The following is a 19,319-nucleotide window of genomic DNA, read 5'->3' as shown; positions in this document are numbered from 1 at the left end:
AAATAGAAAAGTAGATTTAAAAATATTCTACTTGTTATAAAAATCTAGAAGTATAAAAAGGATACAGCATCCATAGCTATCAGATGAAACCTTCTATTTTTTGCTTCTTCCCTGTTAAGACAAATTTCAAGCAAATTCAAATTTCTATATTCTAATTAATACAATTAAATCCCCCAAGTCCCTGAGTTTACAAAAACATCTTAAACCAAAAAAGGACATTTACACTGAAGTACACACCTATCCAGCAATTCTGCGGCAACTTGTTTATGGGCCACCTTTCCATGTTTTTCTTTCTGAAATGGCTTTTTGAGCAGTAAATCATCTTCAACTGTCCTGGTTTATGAAGAAGAAAAATTATTAAAAGAGTTCATTTTTCTTAAAGGGTGTTTCTTGTTTCTTTTTATTTTCCTAATTGGAACATGTTTTAAAATTTCAAGTCTAAACTTAAAAATGACTCACTGATCTTTAATGAGACATTTTAGGTCTCCTTAAATCACTTAATTAATATCTTAACTTTATTTAATACTTAGAAAATGGAGAAGGTGAAACAAACAAATGCATGGTGTTTCTGATGTTAGACCACCTACATTCGTGGATCCAAATTTGGGCTCTGTCATTCACTATCTTTTTTTTTTTTCACCATCTTAATCTTAAATGAGATTAAGCTACTTAATCTCTTTGCGCCACAATTTTCCTGTTTGTAGAGATGCTGATGCTTTTGGTAACCAATAATATAAAAAAGAATAAGGGTTGATTATAAATGATATAATAGACTATAGATGATCAGCCCTAGTTATAAAGATAGATATAACTGAAGAGTACAGACTATTCAGCTAGATTTGCTCAAGTTCTTTTCTTACAAAGTAATACTTTTAAGTGAAAAATCTTTAAAACATAAAGAACCATACAACATAATTTGTTATAATCATTTCTATTCTTTTGGTCACCCATGAATACTGAACCCAACAAAAATGTTCGGTTCCATTCACTATGCCTTACATATTGCTCTCGGTGTGAAATAGTAAAACAACTTTTATAAGTTTGGTTAATATAGATCAGTCAATCACTTCTAAGTTAACAGTTGAAATCAATTTCTAACCACTGAAAGCTGAAAACAATGCACCTAAACACAGCAATATCACCGGATGCAGAGTCCTCATAAAGCATAGGCTTTATGTGCTGACAGTTCTTGTCCCTTCCAATTCAATAAAAACTTCCATGAGCTCCTTCATTTAAACACTTAGTCTGCTCATTCACAAAACCATAAAACTGCACAGTCTCACCCTCCACATGAACTTCATTTTGAGGTCAAGTACTTGCAAAGGGACCTCCAACTAAGCCCATACTTAGCTATGACATTCACAAGTAAAAAGACCTTAACAGTTGCATGAAAAATAGATGCAACAGAGAAATCTAAGTTTTGTTTGGTCTCCTTTTTCCCCCACCTCCACTTCCATAAATCTCTTCACAGCATAAACATCATTTTCTTATTTTTCACATAACTGTTCTCAAATTCTCGAGTCAATTCATTATAGTTTAATGAACAAAAATTCATTGAGTAGAGCATTGTTGTCTTCACATGTAAACATAATCCAGAAACTTTCAGTATTATTTATACGTCATCTCAACCTGGAAAGGATCTGAAACACAGATCAATAAAAAATTACTTACCTTTTTTTCCTTTTGTTAGATTCACCACAGTGTTCATCATCACTAAAATCAGAGTCATAGCCCCCATGACCATGCATCTGTAAAGAAGTATAAAGTCAGTTACCTAGAACCTAAATTGTTCATAGTTCAGGAAACAGTTCAAAAATAAGTTATCTTTAAAAGCTGTAGTAACTGTAAAGGATCATGGTGGGTATATCACTGTTCACCAGCCAACTAAAATTTTCATTCACTTTGAAGTAACAGACTTACCCTTCAGAAAATGAATCAATCAACATTTTCCACCTTAATTACTATTAAGCCAACCAGGGAAGCTACTCTTTGACCTCTTCACTGAAAACGAGGTTCTTTTTATAGAACCTGCCATGTGACTGCACACAAGATTCAGCAATGCTTCACCTTTGATTCAGTGTATTTATCACCAACTTTGTTCCAGACATTATGGTAGGTCCTTAACAAACACTGCTTCTAATTCCATAAATTAGGAACTATGATCTCCACTTTACAGATGAAGAAATCAAAGACAAAGTTAAGTAAATCAGTCACAGAGCAAATAAGTGGCTAAGCTGATCTACTTGACTCTTAAGCCCACGATTTCAACTACTCCAATTTGCCTTTACAGAATATGCTACCACTGATTATTATATTCCATTAGACTTACTCTATTTGTGAAGAGTACACTATCAATTCATTAAAACTTGCCTTTTTACAACATATGTTGAGATTTCCTAGTTTCTTCAAAGTAAACAACCTTGCCCTTTGGTCTAGTAAACTTTATTTTGTTCCAATTCATTTTTTAACTGAAATTCTTAGAAATCCAGGAAGATCTCAATTGTCACTCAGTTGTACTTGAAGAAGCCTCTGGTTTCAGCATTACATTGAATTTGGAACACACATTAATGGGGAATCAGTGGATTATTTGACTTTTGAGGTCATACTCAATTCATATGGCTACAAGGAATTAGTCCAGGTCAAATGATATATCGAAATTTTTAAACTTTAATATTCACTATTACAAGTGCAGCAGGACAAAAAGGAAAGAACTCCCTAAACTTTACTGCACTGGACCTAAGACAAGATACCTTTCTAGTCCTGGCTACCTTGAATAAATTACGTTATTTCTTTGGGCTTCATCTGCCAAATAAAGTGTCTACATCATGTAAACCTTAAATCTTACATATTTGTGAATTTTTATGATTCCATTTTCAAACTTAGGTGTGTGAGTGAAAACCTCTCTTCTCTGTCCCACAAAATTCTAAAGAGGAAGGTGCTAGCCAAGGTTGGAGGTAAAGGTTAGAAGGCCACAGTTCCAACTCTATCCTCCCTTAACATCTGTCATCACCTGGATCTCCCACCCTTTATCATGTCAACTCCTTGCTCCAGCTGTCTTACCACATCTCAGCAACTTCTCACCCTTTAGGTCCTCATTTTCCAAACATCTTGATGAGGGTCAACCATTGTGTGGAGCTTAGAGATGTATTTCTGGCATCAACCTACCAGAGTGCAAATCCTGGCTCTGAACTTTTCATTTGTCTTTTGTTCCGCATGTTCCTTAACCTCTCTGTGCCTCAGTTCCCTCTTTCCCCCTTCTATGAAACGAGGCTAATAAGAGCGCCGGTCTCCTATCTCATAGGACTGTACGTTAAATGTGGTACAGCATATAAAGAGTTTTAGAACTGAGTCTAATGTCATCTTGACCCCACAGCCCGCGACACCACCTCCTACCGTTGCTCCCCCTCTCCCATTTTCCCCCCTCTGGCGGCTTCATCCATCCCATACTCATCTCAAATCAGTGGTTGCACTGAAAAGCTCTCACTCACTTTGGGTAACGAATCAAATGACAAGGGCCGAGAGAAATTCGAGACGGCAGACGCCGGGTGTTCTCTAGAACCAAAAAAACAACCAAAAGATAATCAACGAGTAGCATATGAGGAACAATTCTGGAGGTCCTTCTAGCCAGCCCCAAATACACTCAAGGCCCTTATCACACACCCCTTCGCTCCTCCCTGCTCTGCCAAGTACGCCCGCGGGAGTCGCTTCCCCTCTCCCGGTGGCTGCAGCGACTACGCACGGCCTGAGCGAGCCGCTACAGGGCCAGTCCGGTTCGCCCCCGCCGCGCAGCCTCCCAGCAGCGAAGGCCGCCGCCGCCCGCTCCCCGCCTCTTTCTACGGGTCCCGATTGGGCGCCGCGTCCGGTCCGGCTCGGCCGCGTGTCACACTTAAATGACACCGTCCTCGGGCGCGCCGACCTCGTGCTACAGCCAGAACAGCCCCGGGAAACAAAGGCAGCGGCAACCAGGGCCGGGAGAGTAGGCAAAGGCTATCTACTTTCTACAGTCGCAACCGTTAGTTTTTTTCCTCGGCTTCCTTCCCCTCACGAGCGCAGCTTTTAATGTCGTGTGGTACTGCTCGCACTACGCCCACGCCCGTTTGAAAATATTTTGTTTTAGAAAAAAATCCTGCCTGTATATCACCTGCCGTCCTCTTTCTAGTAACCTTAGTAACGCCTCCTCGGAGCATCCCCGCTGAAGCGTCTGTCTCCGATCTGCCTCTCCTCCTCCCTCCATAAAACAGTTCTCATAATTAAAACAAAAATAACTTTCCATCGTTTCACCACCCACACGATACATGCCATTCCAGTACGGGCGGCAGAGGAGCTCATGGAATATGGGAGCAAAGGAAGAACAGGGAATAGGGGAGATTTCACAGGGTCGCAGATTCTCCGCAACCACCTGGCACACGTGAAAAGGAATCTAAAATATTTCCTTTTCAAAAGAAGAAAAAGACAAAAACGTAGGCAGGAAAATTTAAATTATTTGAGCTCCACCAGGTTCTCCCTGTGTTTTACCTTTTCTACGTTATGATGCCCCATTCTGCTTTGCAGACCAGTTACTGGGTTCACGTCTTGTCTCCCTCCAGCTAACTGATTGATGCTTTTCATCTTTGCTTCCTCTCAGCACCCAACACAGTTCCTTGGAAATCACAAGCGCTAATTAAATATTTGTTGAATCGAACTGGCACGCCACTGACTTTTACAGCGGGCCCATTTTAGAGAAAACCTTGGCACTTAACATACATATCATTTTTACATCTTTTGCACTAAACAGAAGATAATGATATTCAAGGCCCCCTTCTATTCCTGAGAGTAAATTGTAGATCTTTTTTTACTCAATGCAGTGAATGTGATCTCAAAAATCTGTAAGTTAAATTATTGTAAATTCGATTGTTTCAAAATACAATCAGATTATACCGCAATAAAAACATTTATTCAAAAAATGTAAAGGAATAGGTAGCCTCACAATTTAACATTATACTATATTGAGTTACTTTGTCAAGCAGTTCCTTTTTTAGTAAATATCTAAAATCTATATTTAGTTCTTTTATTATTAAAACCAAGCACACCTGTACCTTATATTCAATTTACTTTCTACTGATATTTGACATTTATTTTAATTTTTAATGTTTGTTCATTATGAGAGAGACAGAGAGAGAAAGAGAGAAAGAAAACAGGGGAGGGGCAAAAAGAGAGGGAGAGAGATCCCAAGCAGGCTCTGTGCTCTCAGCGCAGAGCCCCATGCAGGGCTCAAGCTAATGAACCTTGAGATCATGACCTGAGCCAAAACCAAAAGTCAGAGGCTCAGCCGACTGAGCCACCCAGGTGCCCCCCCCCCACAGTATTTGACATTTAATAGCATTTTTCAACTATGCTTGGTATGTTTTTGTCCATTTTGTCTGTTGCTTCATTTTATTCTTAAAATAAGCCCCATTTTGCACCTGAGAAATAAAAGCACAGAACTTAAAGCCACAGACCTGGTGAAGGTCTAGAACTTGGAGTGCTTGTCTCTCCACAAGACTCAATTTTCTCTGTGTCTCTGTGTCTTTCTCTGTCAGTTTCTCTCTCTTTTTAACTCATTCATTGTGTGGGAAGTAGCTCCTGGTTCTAACATTTTAAGAATTTCAGATCTGTTGCTTCCAGACCATTCCGTCAAAGATTTGCATTTTTCCCTTTGAGGCAACAGCTATTGAAAGAGAAAAAATAGGAAATATATGTTAGGGATAGAACACATGATCTGAACTAAATACAATTTATACAGGATAGAAAACCTCCCTGAACAGAAAATCTCAAGTTTGCAATCACAGCTCAACAACTCGAAAAACACAAATATTTATTAACTGTTTGCTCTGGGCAGAGCACTATTCTAGTTACAGGGTTACAAATATGTAAAAGTCACTCCTTCCTCTCAAAGGTTGACTACTAATCAAGAAAGAATACATAGTGTAATGACAACAGTATATTCTATGGGGGCGCCTGGCTGGCTCAGTCAGTAGAGCATGTAACTCTTGATCTCAGGGTTGTGAGTTTGAGTCCCACATTGGGTGTAGAGATTACTTAACAAATAAAATCCTTAAAGAACAATATACTCTATCATATGCCAAGTACATAGTAAATGGCATAAACCTATGGTTCCTAATCTATAAAATGTGTTATTTCAATGAATGTGAACATCTAAATGTGTACCAGTGCCATGTAAGTCAAACAAAGCAACAAAATACTATGATAAGTATGTGGTGGAGTGAGGGAAGTTGGTGTCACGCCTCCCCGTTACCATCACCCTTCACTCTCAACATACATACTCTTATTGCCTACCCTCCCCGCTCTAGGCTGCTCGTAGTAAAGAGCCACATTTCAGAGTCAGCCAGATTTTCTTCCACTTACTAGCTGGGAGATCTTGGGCAAATTATTTAATCTCTGAGTCTTAATTTCTTCATCTACAAAATGGAGATTAAAATAGCAGCTATCTCCTAGGGGGTTAATGAGGTTTAAAATGAAATGAGGCAGCTACATGCTTAGCATCATGTCTAATTCACAATGAGTACATAATAAATGCTACTTGGGGAAACAATCAGATTACAAGCATTCTTTCTCAAGAATAAGCTTAACATTTAACTTCTTCTTGAAGATAGCCCAGAAACAAACCCACACATATATAATCCCATGATTAATGGCATAGTTTTAAGTATGGACTCTTCAATAAGTAGTAATGGGTCAATCGAATAATATGGCAAAAAAAAAATCAGTTTCAGAGAAAACAGGAAAACAACTTCATGATATTTCATATCTTCCTTAGGGCAGAAAAAAATTTCCTAGACAGGACGCACAAGGGGCTAACCATTAAGGAAAAAATAAATTAATTAAAGACTTCTGTTTAGGGATGCCTGGCTGGCTCAGTCAGTGGAGTGAGCAACTCTTAATTTCAGGGTTGTGGGTTCGGGCTCCACATTGAGTATAGAGATTACTTAATAAATCTTTAAAACTAAATAAATAAATAGGGGCACCTGATTGGCTCAGTTGGTTAAGCGTCCGACTCTTGATATCAGCTCAGGTCATGATCTCCCTGTCCTGGGATTGAAACCCCATGTGGGGCTCTGTACTCAGCCCAGGGCCTGCTTGGGATTCTTTCTCCCTCTCTCTGCCCCTCCCCTGCACGCATATACGTGCTTTCTCTCTCTCAAAATACATAAACTTTAAATTAATTAATTAATTAATCAACCAATTAATAATAAATAAAACAAAGGTTTCTGTGCATTTAAAAGATGATTAAAAATGAAAAGTTGATTCATGGGGTGGGAAAAAATATTGCAGTATGCACAGTCAACAAATTATCAGGTTATATGAAGAACTTTAAAAATCGTTAAGTAAAAGCCAGAAAGCTAATAGAAAATTTAGCAAAAAGACTTGAACAATTAACAAAATCGGATACCCAAATGGCCAATGCATATCAAACAAAGTGCTCATCTTTACCAGTTATCAGAGAAATGGGAATTAAGAACAGGAGGTATACCATTACACATCCACCAGAATGGCTAAACAGAAAAGACAGATCTAGTGCTGATGAATATATCCTATGTCTCATATATTCCATTCCTCAGCGTATTTTCAACAGAAAAGTGTACATATGTTCATTGAAAGACCTGAACTAGAAGACACTAGTTATAAATAACAGTGCTATTTATAAGGAAAAAACTGGAAGCAACCCAAATGTCCCTCAGCAATGGAACAGTTCAATAAGTTATAGTTTATTCCCACAATGGAAGACTACAGAACAATACAAGTGAATAAACTACAACTATACACAACAGCTTAGGTGGATCTCATAAATATAATGCTGAGCAGAATAAACATTGTATATGATGAAATTTGAAGTGGGGTTTGCGAGAAAATGGCTAAGAAAGAATTCTTGAGACTTTTTGGTGCAAAAAGGTGATCTTATTAAAGCATGGGGACAGAACTCGTGGGCAGAAAGAGCTGCACTGGGGTTGTGAGGAGTGACTGATTATATATATTTAAGTTGGTGGAGGGAGGGGAGATAGAGATAAAGTAAGTTTCTAAGGAATTTTGGAAGCAAGGCTTTCAGGACCTTGAGGGGCTAGCTGCTGTTCAGGTAAGGTTACTTTTAGTTTTTAACAAAACATAAACATTAAGGCAGTAAGACAACCAGGAGTTCCTTGAGCAAGGTCATGCTTTCTGTTTCAGGTGTCTATCAGTGGGCTACAAAGCTGTAGGCTGTAAGGAGATTTAATTTAAGGCACATTTCTTTCGCCTTTGTGTCCCTCATCAGTCTGTGCAAAAAGAATACATATAACACAATCTTTATATAAAGAACAAAAGCAAAAGTAATCTGTTTATGAGTCAGGATAATGCTTTCCCTGGTGGGAGAAGGGGAGGTGAAGGGGGCACAAGGCCATGGTGGGTAGGGCTTCTGGGGAGACAGCAATATTCTGTTTCTTGATCCTTGCATTCTTGAACCATAGTGGTTCATTTACACCTATGGTTTGTGTACTTTTCTGTATGAATGTTATACTTCAATAAAAAGTTTACATTTAAAAAATTTAACTACTCCCAGAGGTTTTTAAAAACTTTCACTCCAATGGGTAAATGCAAGAATTGGTGATCAAAGCAATGTCAGGCACAATAGAACAGGTTGGGGAGCAGATAGGTGGGATTTCCTGGGGTCCCAGAAATCATGTCATATAAATGCTAGATAGTCAAAGACAGATATCCTAGGCACTGAGATGGGAGCAACTGGGGGAGAGGGGTGGATCATGGAGGGGGAGCTTTGTAAGTGCTGAGAAAGACTCTAGTCAGTACCCAAAGGACTGAAAGAACCCAGGCCTAGATCCCTTGGCAAGGTCAGCCTGTATTTACCGTACATTTCTAAGTCAGGATCTGGCAGAAGGCAGCTGTACAGCCTCCCTAAGTAGAGCTCAGTCCATGAACAGAGACACAGTCCAATAGGTATCTTTTGCAAGCTGGTCAAAGGTCGGTCACTTGCTTGTGTAAATGCCCGAAGGAAACCGCCAGAGCATGAACACTGTGGTTGGATGGAAGTGAAGCGGAGAGACTGAGAAATATATCAATTACCAAATGAATTGATTGTCATTTTGAGGCCTGCTCCCAGGAGGCAAGAACAGAGACAGGATGTCTATAAAACCCCTCCCTGAGGCAGTCGTGGATAAGGAGGCTTGTGATTAACAGATAGGGAGACACCAGATCAGACGAGATGAGAAGCAGACACCAGGAACACTAAATGTCACCGGAAAACTGGTGCACTTATTTTTTGTCATATAATATCTATGGGTATAAAGATTTCATGCCTCACTCAGGAACGTGTGAAGTGGAGAGACTCACTATAATAATGAAGGTGGATGGGTGTTGTATCTCTGCATTCTGCCTCAACAGCTGGCTAGGCCTGGGACCTATAATCATGGAAAATACATAATTCCCCCATCAAGGCTCAAGCTCTCCATGAGGCACAGACACAGAAACAGATCATTAGAGTACAGCGCTGTGGGCAGTGATAGGAATAGACCCAAAAGGCTGTGGAAGCGCCAGGGAGGGGCCTCTAGTCCTAAGAATAGGAAGACTGGAAATGCTTAGGAGACGGAGGACTTGATGTTTATGTTCCAAATGCTTAAACCACAGGTTTAACTCTATCTACAAATTGGACTAACTTTGCATCCAAAAGAAAGGGAAGTATGTCCTCCTAGACCTCCCACATTCACCAGTGACCCCCAACAGCCTCTTTCTCTTCATAAGGTGTAAGCAAGAACTAAGTACGAGTTGATCAAATCGTATGATTTCAGTGTATGGACACAAGTTGATCATGTAGACAGCATGTTAGTATATCAAGTGAAATGTCCAGTGAAGTAGGTCTACTGGATGGTTAAGGATACATGTCAGCATTATTATGTGGGCAGGCAATCATATGTAAATAGTAAGAAATTTTCCAAAATGATGCCTTAATTAACATATTCTCTGAAAGTAAAACCTCTTTGACTGGTTGTCCTGGTACTGAAAGTGATCATTGGTGGTAGGAAATGGAAACACTTAAACATACACAATAATATAAACGACTGAATAGGTTCAGAGTAGCAATGGTAAACAGGAAATGGAGAGCTCATGCTTCTCCTGACTAGGGCTTTAAAAAAAGCAACAGCACCCAAAGTAATATTTGGATCCATAAATAGAACTTTTTCAATGGCACACTTTATTGTCAGGAATTCTGTTAAATACTGTAGGAAACATACAATAGAGATGCAGGCCAGAATTGCTAGAGTACCCCATTTTTCTTGAGAAGTTGGAAATCTGGATTTTTAGATTCAATATTCGGATTTTTAATATTGGCATCGAATTCAAGTTTGAAAATCAAAGCAAAACATCACTTGGAGCAAAACACTTCTGTGAACTGCATTCAGCCCATAGGAAGCAAATTTCCAAGGAGTGGTCCATTATCCTCAGAACGGCATTTTGGAGCCAGTGGTCTGGAAGAAAAGGTTATGAGGCTATCTTGGAGGTAAGTAAGTCTTGGGGATAAGATGTGTTCCTGGCATGTCAAGCAGGAGGACTCTTTCAAGGGAGGAATCAAAAGCCTTAACTAAACACTCAGGAAAGGGGGCTTGAAGGGGTTCCAGCTTGGGCCACAGCAAAGGGTGGTCCCTAAGTTCCTGAGCAGGAATATCTATGCTGTCTGAGAGGACCAGTGTGACCCTCAGATTGGGGAGATGGAACTCACATCCCAGAGCATGCTGACAATGTTGAATTTTACCTGAGCTCTTTGCTCCTAGAAAATAGTGATGATTAAAGGAACCCCTCATTTTTGTTTTTGTTTTGTTTTGTTTTGTTTTTTGAGAGAGAGAGAGAGAGAGAGAGAGAGAGAGAGAGAGAGAGAGGAGAGTCGGGGAGGAGCAGAGGGAGAGGAAGAGAGAGTCTTAAGCAGGCTCCACGCTGAGCATGGAGTCCCATGTGGAGCTCTATCTCTTGACCTGCGATCATGACCTGAACTCAAATCAAGAGTTGGATGCTTAATTGACTGAGCCACCCAGGTGCCCCAGGAATCCCCTCATTTTTGTGTTCTGGAAAACAGCTTACTGCAAAGAATGACTCTTTCCCATATGACTTAGATAAGCCTCCGATGACCCCTGTTTAACCTATGACAAAGTTACACCCAGACCTTCCAAATTCCCATTCTTTGCCTCAGAAATGATGAGCTGAACTGCTTACTCCACTGATCAATTAGAACTCAATGCTTGTTAACCGAACTTTGGTTAAGCTTCTTTCCTTTTTCCAAGTCCCTGAACTTTGGCCCACCTGCAGCATGAGCCAGCATTGAGCCCCTCCTGAGAACGGACTGGCCTTTTAGCATAAAATCGTCTCTGATCTACCATCTGATCATGCCAGGCTTTCACTCCATTTCCCCACACTCAGTTCTTTCCAGCCTTGTTCATGCCTTTCAAAAAAAGACATTTGCCCTGACCTCTGAGACATTTGCAGGTTCTCTCTGTTGCAATAGTCCCTTTCCTCCTTTGTAATAATCTTTGAATAAAAAAAAAAGTCTCTCCTAACTACGTCCTGATTTGTTTTCTATTAGACAATGACCTTATGCAGGCTATACTGTTTAGCACAATTTCTGAAAATAAAGTGTGTGACTGACAAGGTTCTCTTTATGACCAGACGTATTACTCTACTGGGTGATGATGCCCTCTGACCTGACAAGAATTAGACCGTGGCCAATGCGGCCCCCAGTCACTGGACAGTGAGTTAGTTACTAGATGTCAAGGGTAAGGTCGCTAGTCTGCCTTGGCTTCTGCAACACCACACTCTGTTTTCCCTCTTCCTTAGAGTCTATGCCTTCTCAGGCTCCTGGTGTTCTGCAGGGCTAAGGCTGGGTGTTCTTCACTACCTGCAATATCAGACACTGACATGCTCAGGGGTCCATCTATTTGCTGATGTGGCCCAGTTTATATACTTTTAATGGCTGCATAATACTCATTGCATATATATTACATTTTGTTCATTCATTCATCTGTTGACCAATATTTGGATTGTTTAGACCTTTTGGCTATTGTGAATAAGGATGGCGTGAACATTGGTGTACGAATACCTATTCAAGTCCCTGCTTTCAATTCTTTTGATATACATAGAGAAGTAGAATTGCTGGGTCAGAAGGGAGTTTTATGTTTAACCTTCTGAGAAACCACCAAACTGTTTTCCATAGCAGCAACCATTTTACATTCCTACCTCCTCCACATCCTCATCAATACATGTTATTTTAGAAAATTATTATGATGGCCATCCTAGTGGGCATGAAGTGGTAGCTCATTATAGTTTTGATTTTATTTCTCTAATGACTAATGATATTGAGCACCTTTTCATGTGCGTATTGGGCATTTTTATGTCTTCTTGGGAGAACTGTCTATTCAAGTCCTTTGCCTACTTTTGAATTGGGTTGTTTAGTTTTTTCTGTTGTTGAGTTTTAGTTTCTATAGATTCCAGATATTAATGTCTTTTTTTCCAATGGTTATTTATTTATTTTGAGAGAGAGAGAGACAAGTGTGCATGCATGTGTGAGATGGGGAGGGGCAGGGAGAGAGGGAGAAAGAATCCCAAGTAGCTTCTATACTGTCAGCACAGAGTCTGATGCAGAGCTCAATCCCACAAACCATGAGATCATGACCTGAGCCGAAATCAAGAGTCAGATGCTTAACTGACTGAGCCACCCAGGCACCCCCAGATATTAATTTCTTATCAGGTGTATGATTCACACATATTTTCTCCCATTTTATACACTGTCTTTTTGCTTTCTTGATGGTATCCTTTAATCCACAAAAGGTGATTTTGACAAGTCCAATTTAAAAAGATAATTTTCTAAAAAGCCAAAATCATGACTCTTGTACAAATATAAAAACACGTATCAGAGATTTTATTTACCTATTTCATGAGGCAACCAGCAAGAATTTACCATCAGTTCAAAGAAGAATTCAAAGAATCCATGCATAAAGGCAATCAGGAAAGCTAAAATGAACTTATGAATAGATGCAAAACTGGTCAATATCCAAGGGCAATAATCAGTTGCACTTCCACCAGACAAAATTCATTCGCATCTCTAGTGACAAAAATCATTTGTATTGCTATCCGTTTTATACAACCTAAATAGTTGTAAAAGAGTTCAAAGACGATGAAAGTCCCAGTAACTCAATAGGGTGCTAGACAGAGCACCTAGTAACTTTTTAATGCCTATTTCAAAGTCTTTCATAATTTTCCCTGATGCCACTCTCAGAGCACCCCTACCACCACTATCTCACCAGAGGCTCTCAGCTTGCCTCGAGTCTTTCAGCCCTGGGACGGCTACTGGGGACAGTTATTGGAGCTCAGGGACTACTCACTGGGTGCCAGGTGGGGAAGGTGCAGCTATCCAGCCATTCCTGCTACAAATACTTAATATCTACTCTAAGCCGGCATTATGCTATGAGCACAGTGGGGATCAAGCAGACTGATCTCAGTCCTTTCGAGCCTTACTGTCCAAATGGGAACAGGAAGAATAGTAAATAAACAAATAAAATACAAACTGATAAATGCAATGAAGGAAAATAGCTGCCAACACAGAATCACCAAGAGGGGCCTGGGTAAGTAGGGCGGTCAGGGCGGCCGCTCTGAAGAGAACATTTAAGCTGAGACTTGACAGATGAAGAGGAGCAGCTACTCCGAGTGTGGACGGTGGCAGGAAGCCAGCAGAGCAGCCAACGCTACAGTCTGTCTTCACCCTCTGTGCTTCTAGGGATGGGCCTGCAAGCAGCTCAGTTATTGCTTATCCCTGCCCGGGTGTTCAGGAGGCAAGAAAGGCCAAGTCCGGCCCCACCCCACCCCCCACCACCACCCCAGCCAATGGTGTTACTGGCTGCCTTTGAGTCTAAGCTTCCAAAAATGCCAAAGAGAAGGGTCCCTCCCAAACCAGCTTGCCCTCCTTCCTCCTCTGACCCAGTTTCCCTCTGAACTACCCCCATCTGCTAAGTGAAGCCTGAAATGTCTTCCACTTGTGAACAACGGTTGAACCCACATAAAAAGATAAAAGACTTTAAAAATGCAAATAGGCGGCAGAATTAACACGTTAGTGTGACTGTGTAACATGATCGGCTTTTTGCTGAACTGATTGGATTACAAACCTGCAAAGCACAGGGCCCTTAGGGGCAAGAGGAAAGACCCAAGGGTGATGTGGGGTGATGGGGCACCCAAATCGACGTATCATCTGCCTCAGTTTTATACAGAGCCTGGGCAATAGTTCATTGCTGTTCCAAAATCATTTCATGCTGCTCCATGACTCTCACCAGGATGTTGGCACCAGAATGGCTGGGTGGGGAACCATCTGCCTGAGTTGGAGTGCTGCAGGTGGATGGGCTCATGGGGACAGACAGCAGAGGGAGGAGAAGGCGGAGGGCAGAATCTGGGGCCACTGATCCGGGCAGGAGAGGAAGAAGGAGATGGAGAACAACACACTCAGAAAGCCCAGAGAACCAGAAAAAAATGTTGTATCATAGCAACCAAAGGAAATGTTTAAAGAAAGGAAGTGGCCAATTATGTCAATACAGAGGGACTGTTTCTCAAAATGTATGTGGTTCTGGGAACACTCATATCAGAATCATTTGGGGCATGATTAAGAATTCAGATTCCTAAGGTCTCAGCCACACCTTGTTTGGAACCTCTGGCACTAGAACCTGGAATTGGCATTTTAACAGGTGCACAGGGATTCTGATGCATGTTCTGGAGTAATATGTAATACGTGGGATGTGGAATCAGAACTGGGTTGGATTCTGGTTTCTTCCCTTAAGCTGTTGGGCAAGTTGTTGAACTTCTCAGAGCCTAGTATTTTTTTTTTTAATGTTTATTTATTTTTGAGAGACAGACAGAGTGTGAGTGGGGGAGGAGCAGAGAGAGAGGGAGACACAGAATCTGAAGCAGGCTCCAGGCTCTGAGCTGTCAGCACAGAGCCTGATGCGGGGCTTGAACTCACGAACCGTGAGATCATGACCTAAGCTGAAGTCGGATGCTTACCAACTGAGCACCTCTCAGAGCACCCCTCAGAGCCTAGTATTTTTAATCTGTAAAATAATACCAGCTTCATAGGGTGGATCTGAGGATGATCTTCACAATGAGATTATATTTATATATATAGCTTACATATTTCAGTGCTTAGCGCAATGCCTGGAATGCCGTTGGAATTCAATGAATATCAACTGCTATGGGTACCTAATAAAGAAAGGCCACTATATTTGGGAAGAAGGGTGATTTTCAATTTTCCAGATAGTCTCAATAGAGCAGCTTGGGAAATTTCTGGTACTTTTTATTTTTTTTTAATATTTTAAATATTTATTTATTTTTGAGAGAGACAGAGAGACAGAGCGTGAGTGGGGGAGGGGCAGAAAGAGATGGAAACACAGAATCCAAAGTAGGTTCCAGGCTCTGAGCTGTCAGCACATAGTCCCCAGGGCTTGAACACATGAGCTGCGAGATCATGACCCAAGCCGAAGTCAGACACTTAACCAACTGAGCCACCAAGGTGCCCTGGGAAATTTCTGGTACTTAGAAAGCAAATACATGGATAAGAAGTAGAAGTAGTAGGTGAAGATCAGGTTCAAGTTCGGATAAATGTGCAGCAGAAGGAAAGACAGTTGGCTTGGTAGTCAGAACTGGGTGATGTTGGTGAGAGAAAGGTTACTATTGGAAGAGTGGTGATGGGAGGGTGCTTGAAGGATGAGGTAAGGACAGTTCAATGGCACAAATATAGGAGGCACTAGAAGAAAACAAGAAGAAGAGCCCAGTCTCAGAGAAGATTAGAAGGAGGTTCAGAGGATGGGTAGTTGGGTGGGTACTAGTTAGAGAAGCTATACCATTTCCCCTGACATCAGAAGAAAGAATTATAACAGGAGTTTAGCAAGTGTGAACCCTGGTCCAGCAGCATCAGTCCCACCAGGAACTGATTAGAAATGTAGTTTTCCTGCTCCATCACAGACCTACTATATCAGAAATTCTGGAGGATGGGGCAATCTTTGCCTTAACAAGCCCTCCAGGCAATTCCAATGTATCTGAAGCTTGAGAACCACTGGCTTAGGCAAGAGTTGAAGAGGTAGGGATCTTTGAGACAAAGTTATGTAGTGCCCTGTGCAAGCCATCCGCTGAGTATGGAGGTGGCAGAGGGCACAAGCGGAGGCTGAAGGAGCAGGGAAGGAGGCTGGGACAACTATCATAGGAGGGTGCTAAAGATTCGATAAGATATATGCAAAGGTTTCCAAACCACAAGATGCTATAAGCAGGTAAGAACATTTCTGTCCTACAATAACAACACATCTGAGGTGACTAAAAAAATAATTCAAAATATTCAAAAGCAACATATTTATAATATGGGAAAACTAAACACTTAATTGCCCAACATTAGGGGAAGGGTTGACAGAGCCCCAAGGCATTTATTAACACCTTGTGCAGATTATGAGAAAATGAGAGAAAATATCTATGATACAATGGGGGGGGGGAAAGCCTACAATAGTGTTCATATATATAATGACAATTACGTTTTTTAAAAAAGCACTTTGGGGGGGGGATGATTGGAATTTTAAAATAGATTGCCAAAGGCCACCGGATCCAAAGATAGAGCTATTAAACTTGCCACCATAGAAGCTGGGCCATTGGTATGACTAGTCAGAGAGGGCCTCTGGATAAGATGGGCTTTAATCTGGGAGTTGACAGTCATGGGGTGGTGCAGGGACCAGGAGCTGCTTTCCCTCAGTAGCAGTGACTCAGAGCCAGAGCAGATAGGATGGAATCATTTAAGTTGCTTCAGAGTCCTTGAGGCCACCCACTTGTCTGTAGTAGAGGAATGTTACAGAGAATAATAGGAGGGGGATGACATTTTTACACTTGATCTTAGCCAAAAGGCTGAGAAGCGATGGGGGATAGCTGAGTATAGATTCTATTGGGAGTGCGGGCCAGCATATCTGAATCTCGGAACTCCTGGAAAATGTGTGAGACCAGGGCGGTCACGTTGAACGAGCAGTTCTAGGAAATCATTTATATTTGGAGACCTCAGTCCCCAGTCATTTTATAGATAAGGTAAATGAAGGCAAGGGAAGTTGAACATGTCCAGAGTCAGACAGCTTGAGAGCTGCAAAGGCTGAGGCAAAAGCTAGGCTCCTATTTTAATACCATGCTTCCTGAGCTAAAATACCAAACCCTGAGCTGAAAAGTTGAGACGAGATGTGACAGGTAACAGGGACACATGATAAATCATGGCTTAGGAAGGCACATGGGGAGTGGAGCGTCTGAGGAAAGGCAGTGACGTGTGACCTGGGCAGGAAGAGTCTGAAGCAAGGAGATCACTGAGGGATCAGCAGTAACCTCTAGGCATGTGTTTAGTTACAGCCTGGACAGATTGCTGGCTGTCAAATTAAGAAAGAACCACAGAGAGCCATGGCATTCCTCTCTCCACACTTTCCCCAATTTCCTTCTGTCCGTTCCTCAGAACTCATTTTATTTGCCTTCAAGGCTTTGTGGACACCACTCAGCACAGACGTTAGGTACCCTGTAGATCTTTCAGAGACTTTTTGCTATGCCATGCTCCACACCTTCCAGAGCCAGGGCTATACCCACTGGTAGTTACAAGGAATCACCCACACCACAAACTGCAAGTGGCCCTGACCTCGTGGCCTTCTACAAATACTGTCGTACTTAAGGCGGAAGCTGACAGAGCAGAGAGGCACTGGAACGTCTCTCCCAAATCCTGCACTTCCTTTCCCACTTCCACTGCTGGCACCTCTGATGCTCCCTCGAGTTTCCAGTTTCCTTCGCTCCACGCACAGCCGCTGGCTTTGTCCAGGACCACAGGAGGCATCATGCTAACATGAGGACTGAAAGGTCAAGTTTCCAGGCTAAGCCCTCAGGGACCTAGAACTTGAGTGGCGAAGGAGAAAACAAGACTGAACCCAGGTCTCTTAAAGCCCCCTCTGAACGACCACTTGTCTTTCCCCATCCCTGAAATGCAACCAGAAATAAAGTTCCAAAAGAAAAAAAATTTTTCAGTTCAAAACTGTACTAATCATATAGACAGATGGTATGTAATAGAAATACACTTATGTAAAATGTAATTATGTATTTATACATAAAATATACAAATACGCATCGTATATATACAGATTAAAATCAATAGAAGGTGGAAAAAGTTATGGTAAATGTGTAGAAATCCAAATATCACCTTAAATGCAGTAATTGAATAGCATTCTTTAAGTTGAATTGCTTCAAGGAAGAGAAAAATGAAGAATTTCTTCCTTTAAGTTAGACCTGCCATCAGAAGTAACCGGTGCAAAGGCGCCTGGGTGGCTCCGTCGTATAGGGGTCTGACTCTTGGTTTCCACTCAGGTCATGATCTCACAGTTTGTGGGTTTGTGCCCTGCATGGGGCTTGACTCTGACAGTGCAGAGCCTGCTTGGGATTCTCTCTCTCTGCCTCTCTCCCCCTCATGCTCTCTCTCTCAAAATAAATAAATAAATAAATAAATAAATAAATAAATAAATAAATAAACTTAAAAACAAAAAAGAACTGGTCTACATGTGCTTTTCTTTGGTATGTGACTGTTACTTCCCTCGGAACTGCGTTATGTTATTCCTTGTCCTTGTTTCCCTTTCCTTCTGTGACCCAATCTGCTGAAAGGAAAAGACCTTATCTTTGCATGCCTCATGATTCTTTGTATTGTTTTTGGCACATTGTTTATTCTTCAAAGGGTTTGGGCATGGCGTTCATGCTTTATAAACATTTGTGGAATAACAGTGTATAAAAAACTTGCAGCCAATATTTTTGTAACATGTCCCTTCACCATGGAAAGAAGAAAAGTCAAACAGCAAAATGAATATGCCACATTAACTGGAGAGTTTAACAACTTGTTTTTCCAAAGAAAACACCTTAGGAAGCATTGGGCTCACACATAAAGTTCTGAAATCCATATCGTACAGATGGGTCCGAACAGTTGAATCAAGTCTTTGGACACGAATGAAAAATTTGACCCATGGCAAATTGGGCAGGATCAAATAAGATGTCAAACTGCATTAAAGCCAATTTCCCTTTCTATAATCAATGAGTTGTTTTGAAGCCAAAATAAAATAAAATACAATAAAAGTCCTCAGGATTGTGTTTACTTCAGAAAACTGCTTTGCTTGCTTTTCTGTAAAACTAAGAACAGAGTGGGTTCCTAGACTCTTCTCCAATGCTTCAGCTAAAAAGTTAAATGAGCACCAGTGCCAACAAAACGAGGAGAAAAATTATGCCAAACGCTT

General features: G+C 41.1%; 1 protein-coding gene across 6 annotated transcripts in view; it reads right to left on the bottom strand.

The window, feature by feature from the left end:
• The window catches only part of LOC115527197 (protein FRA10AC1), an 84,683-nt gene that overhangs the window by 40,467 nt on the left and 24,897 nt on the right, over nt 1-19,319 (bottom strand). For 2 of the 6 annotated variants that reach the window (XM_030334669.2, XM_030334670.1), the window contains exons 3-7: nt 5,478-5,686; nt 3,489-3,552; nt 1,672-1,748; nt 238-333; nt 66-111 (exon numbers count right to left, since the gene is read on the bottom strand). In XM_030334669.2, coding sequence (XP_030190529.1) covers nt 66-111; nt 238-333; nt 1,672-1,748 — 219 coding nt within the window. In that variant the 5' untranslated portion in view covers nt 3,489-3,552; nt 5,478-5,686. Of the gene's footprint in view, nt 1-65; nt 112-237; nt 334-1,671; nt 1,749-3,060; nt 3,157-3,488; nt 3,553-3,660; nt 3,836-4,515; nt 4,535-5,477; nt 5,687-19,319 lie in introns of those variants that run through there. The other 4 variants (XM_030334672.1, XM_030334668.2, XM_030334671.1 and 1 more) reach the window with 4 other exon arrangements.

Source organism: Lynx canadensis, chromosome D2 (genome assembly GCF_007474595.2).
Source record: "Lynx canadensis isolate LIC74 chromosome D2, mLynCan4.pri.v2, whole genome shotgun sequence".
NCBI lineage: Eukaryota > Metazoa > Chordata > Mammalia > Carnivora > Felidae > Lynx > Lynx canadensis.
This window is presented reverse-complemented; position numbering and strand designations above follow the sequence as displayed.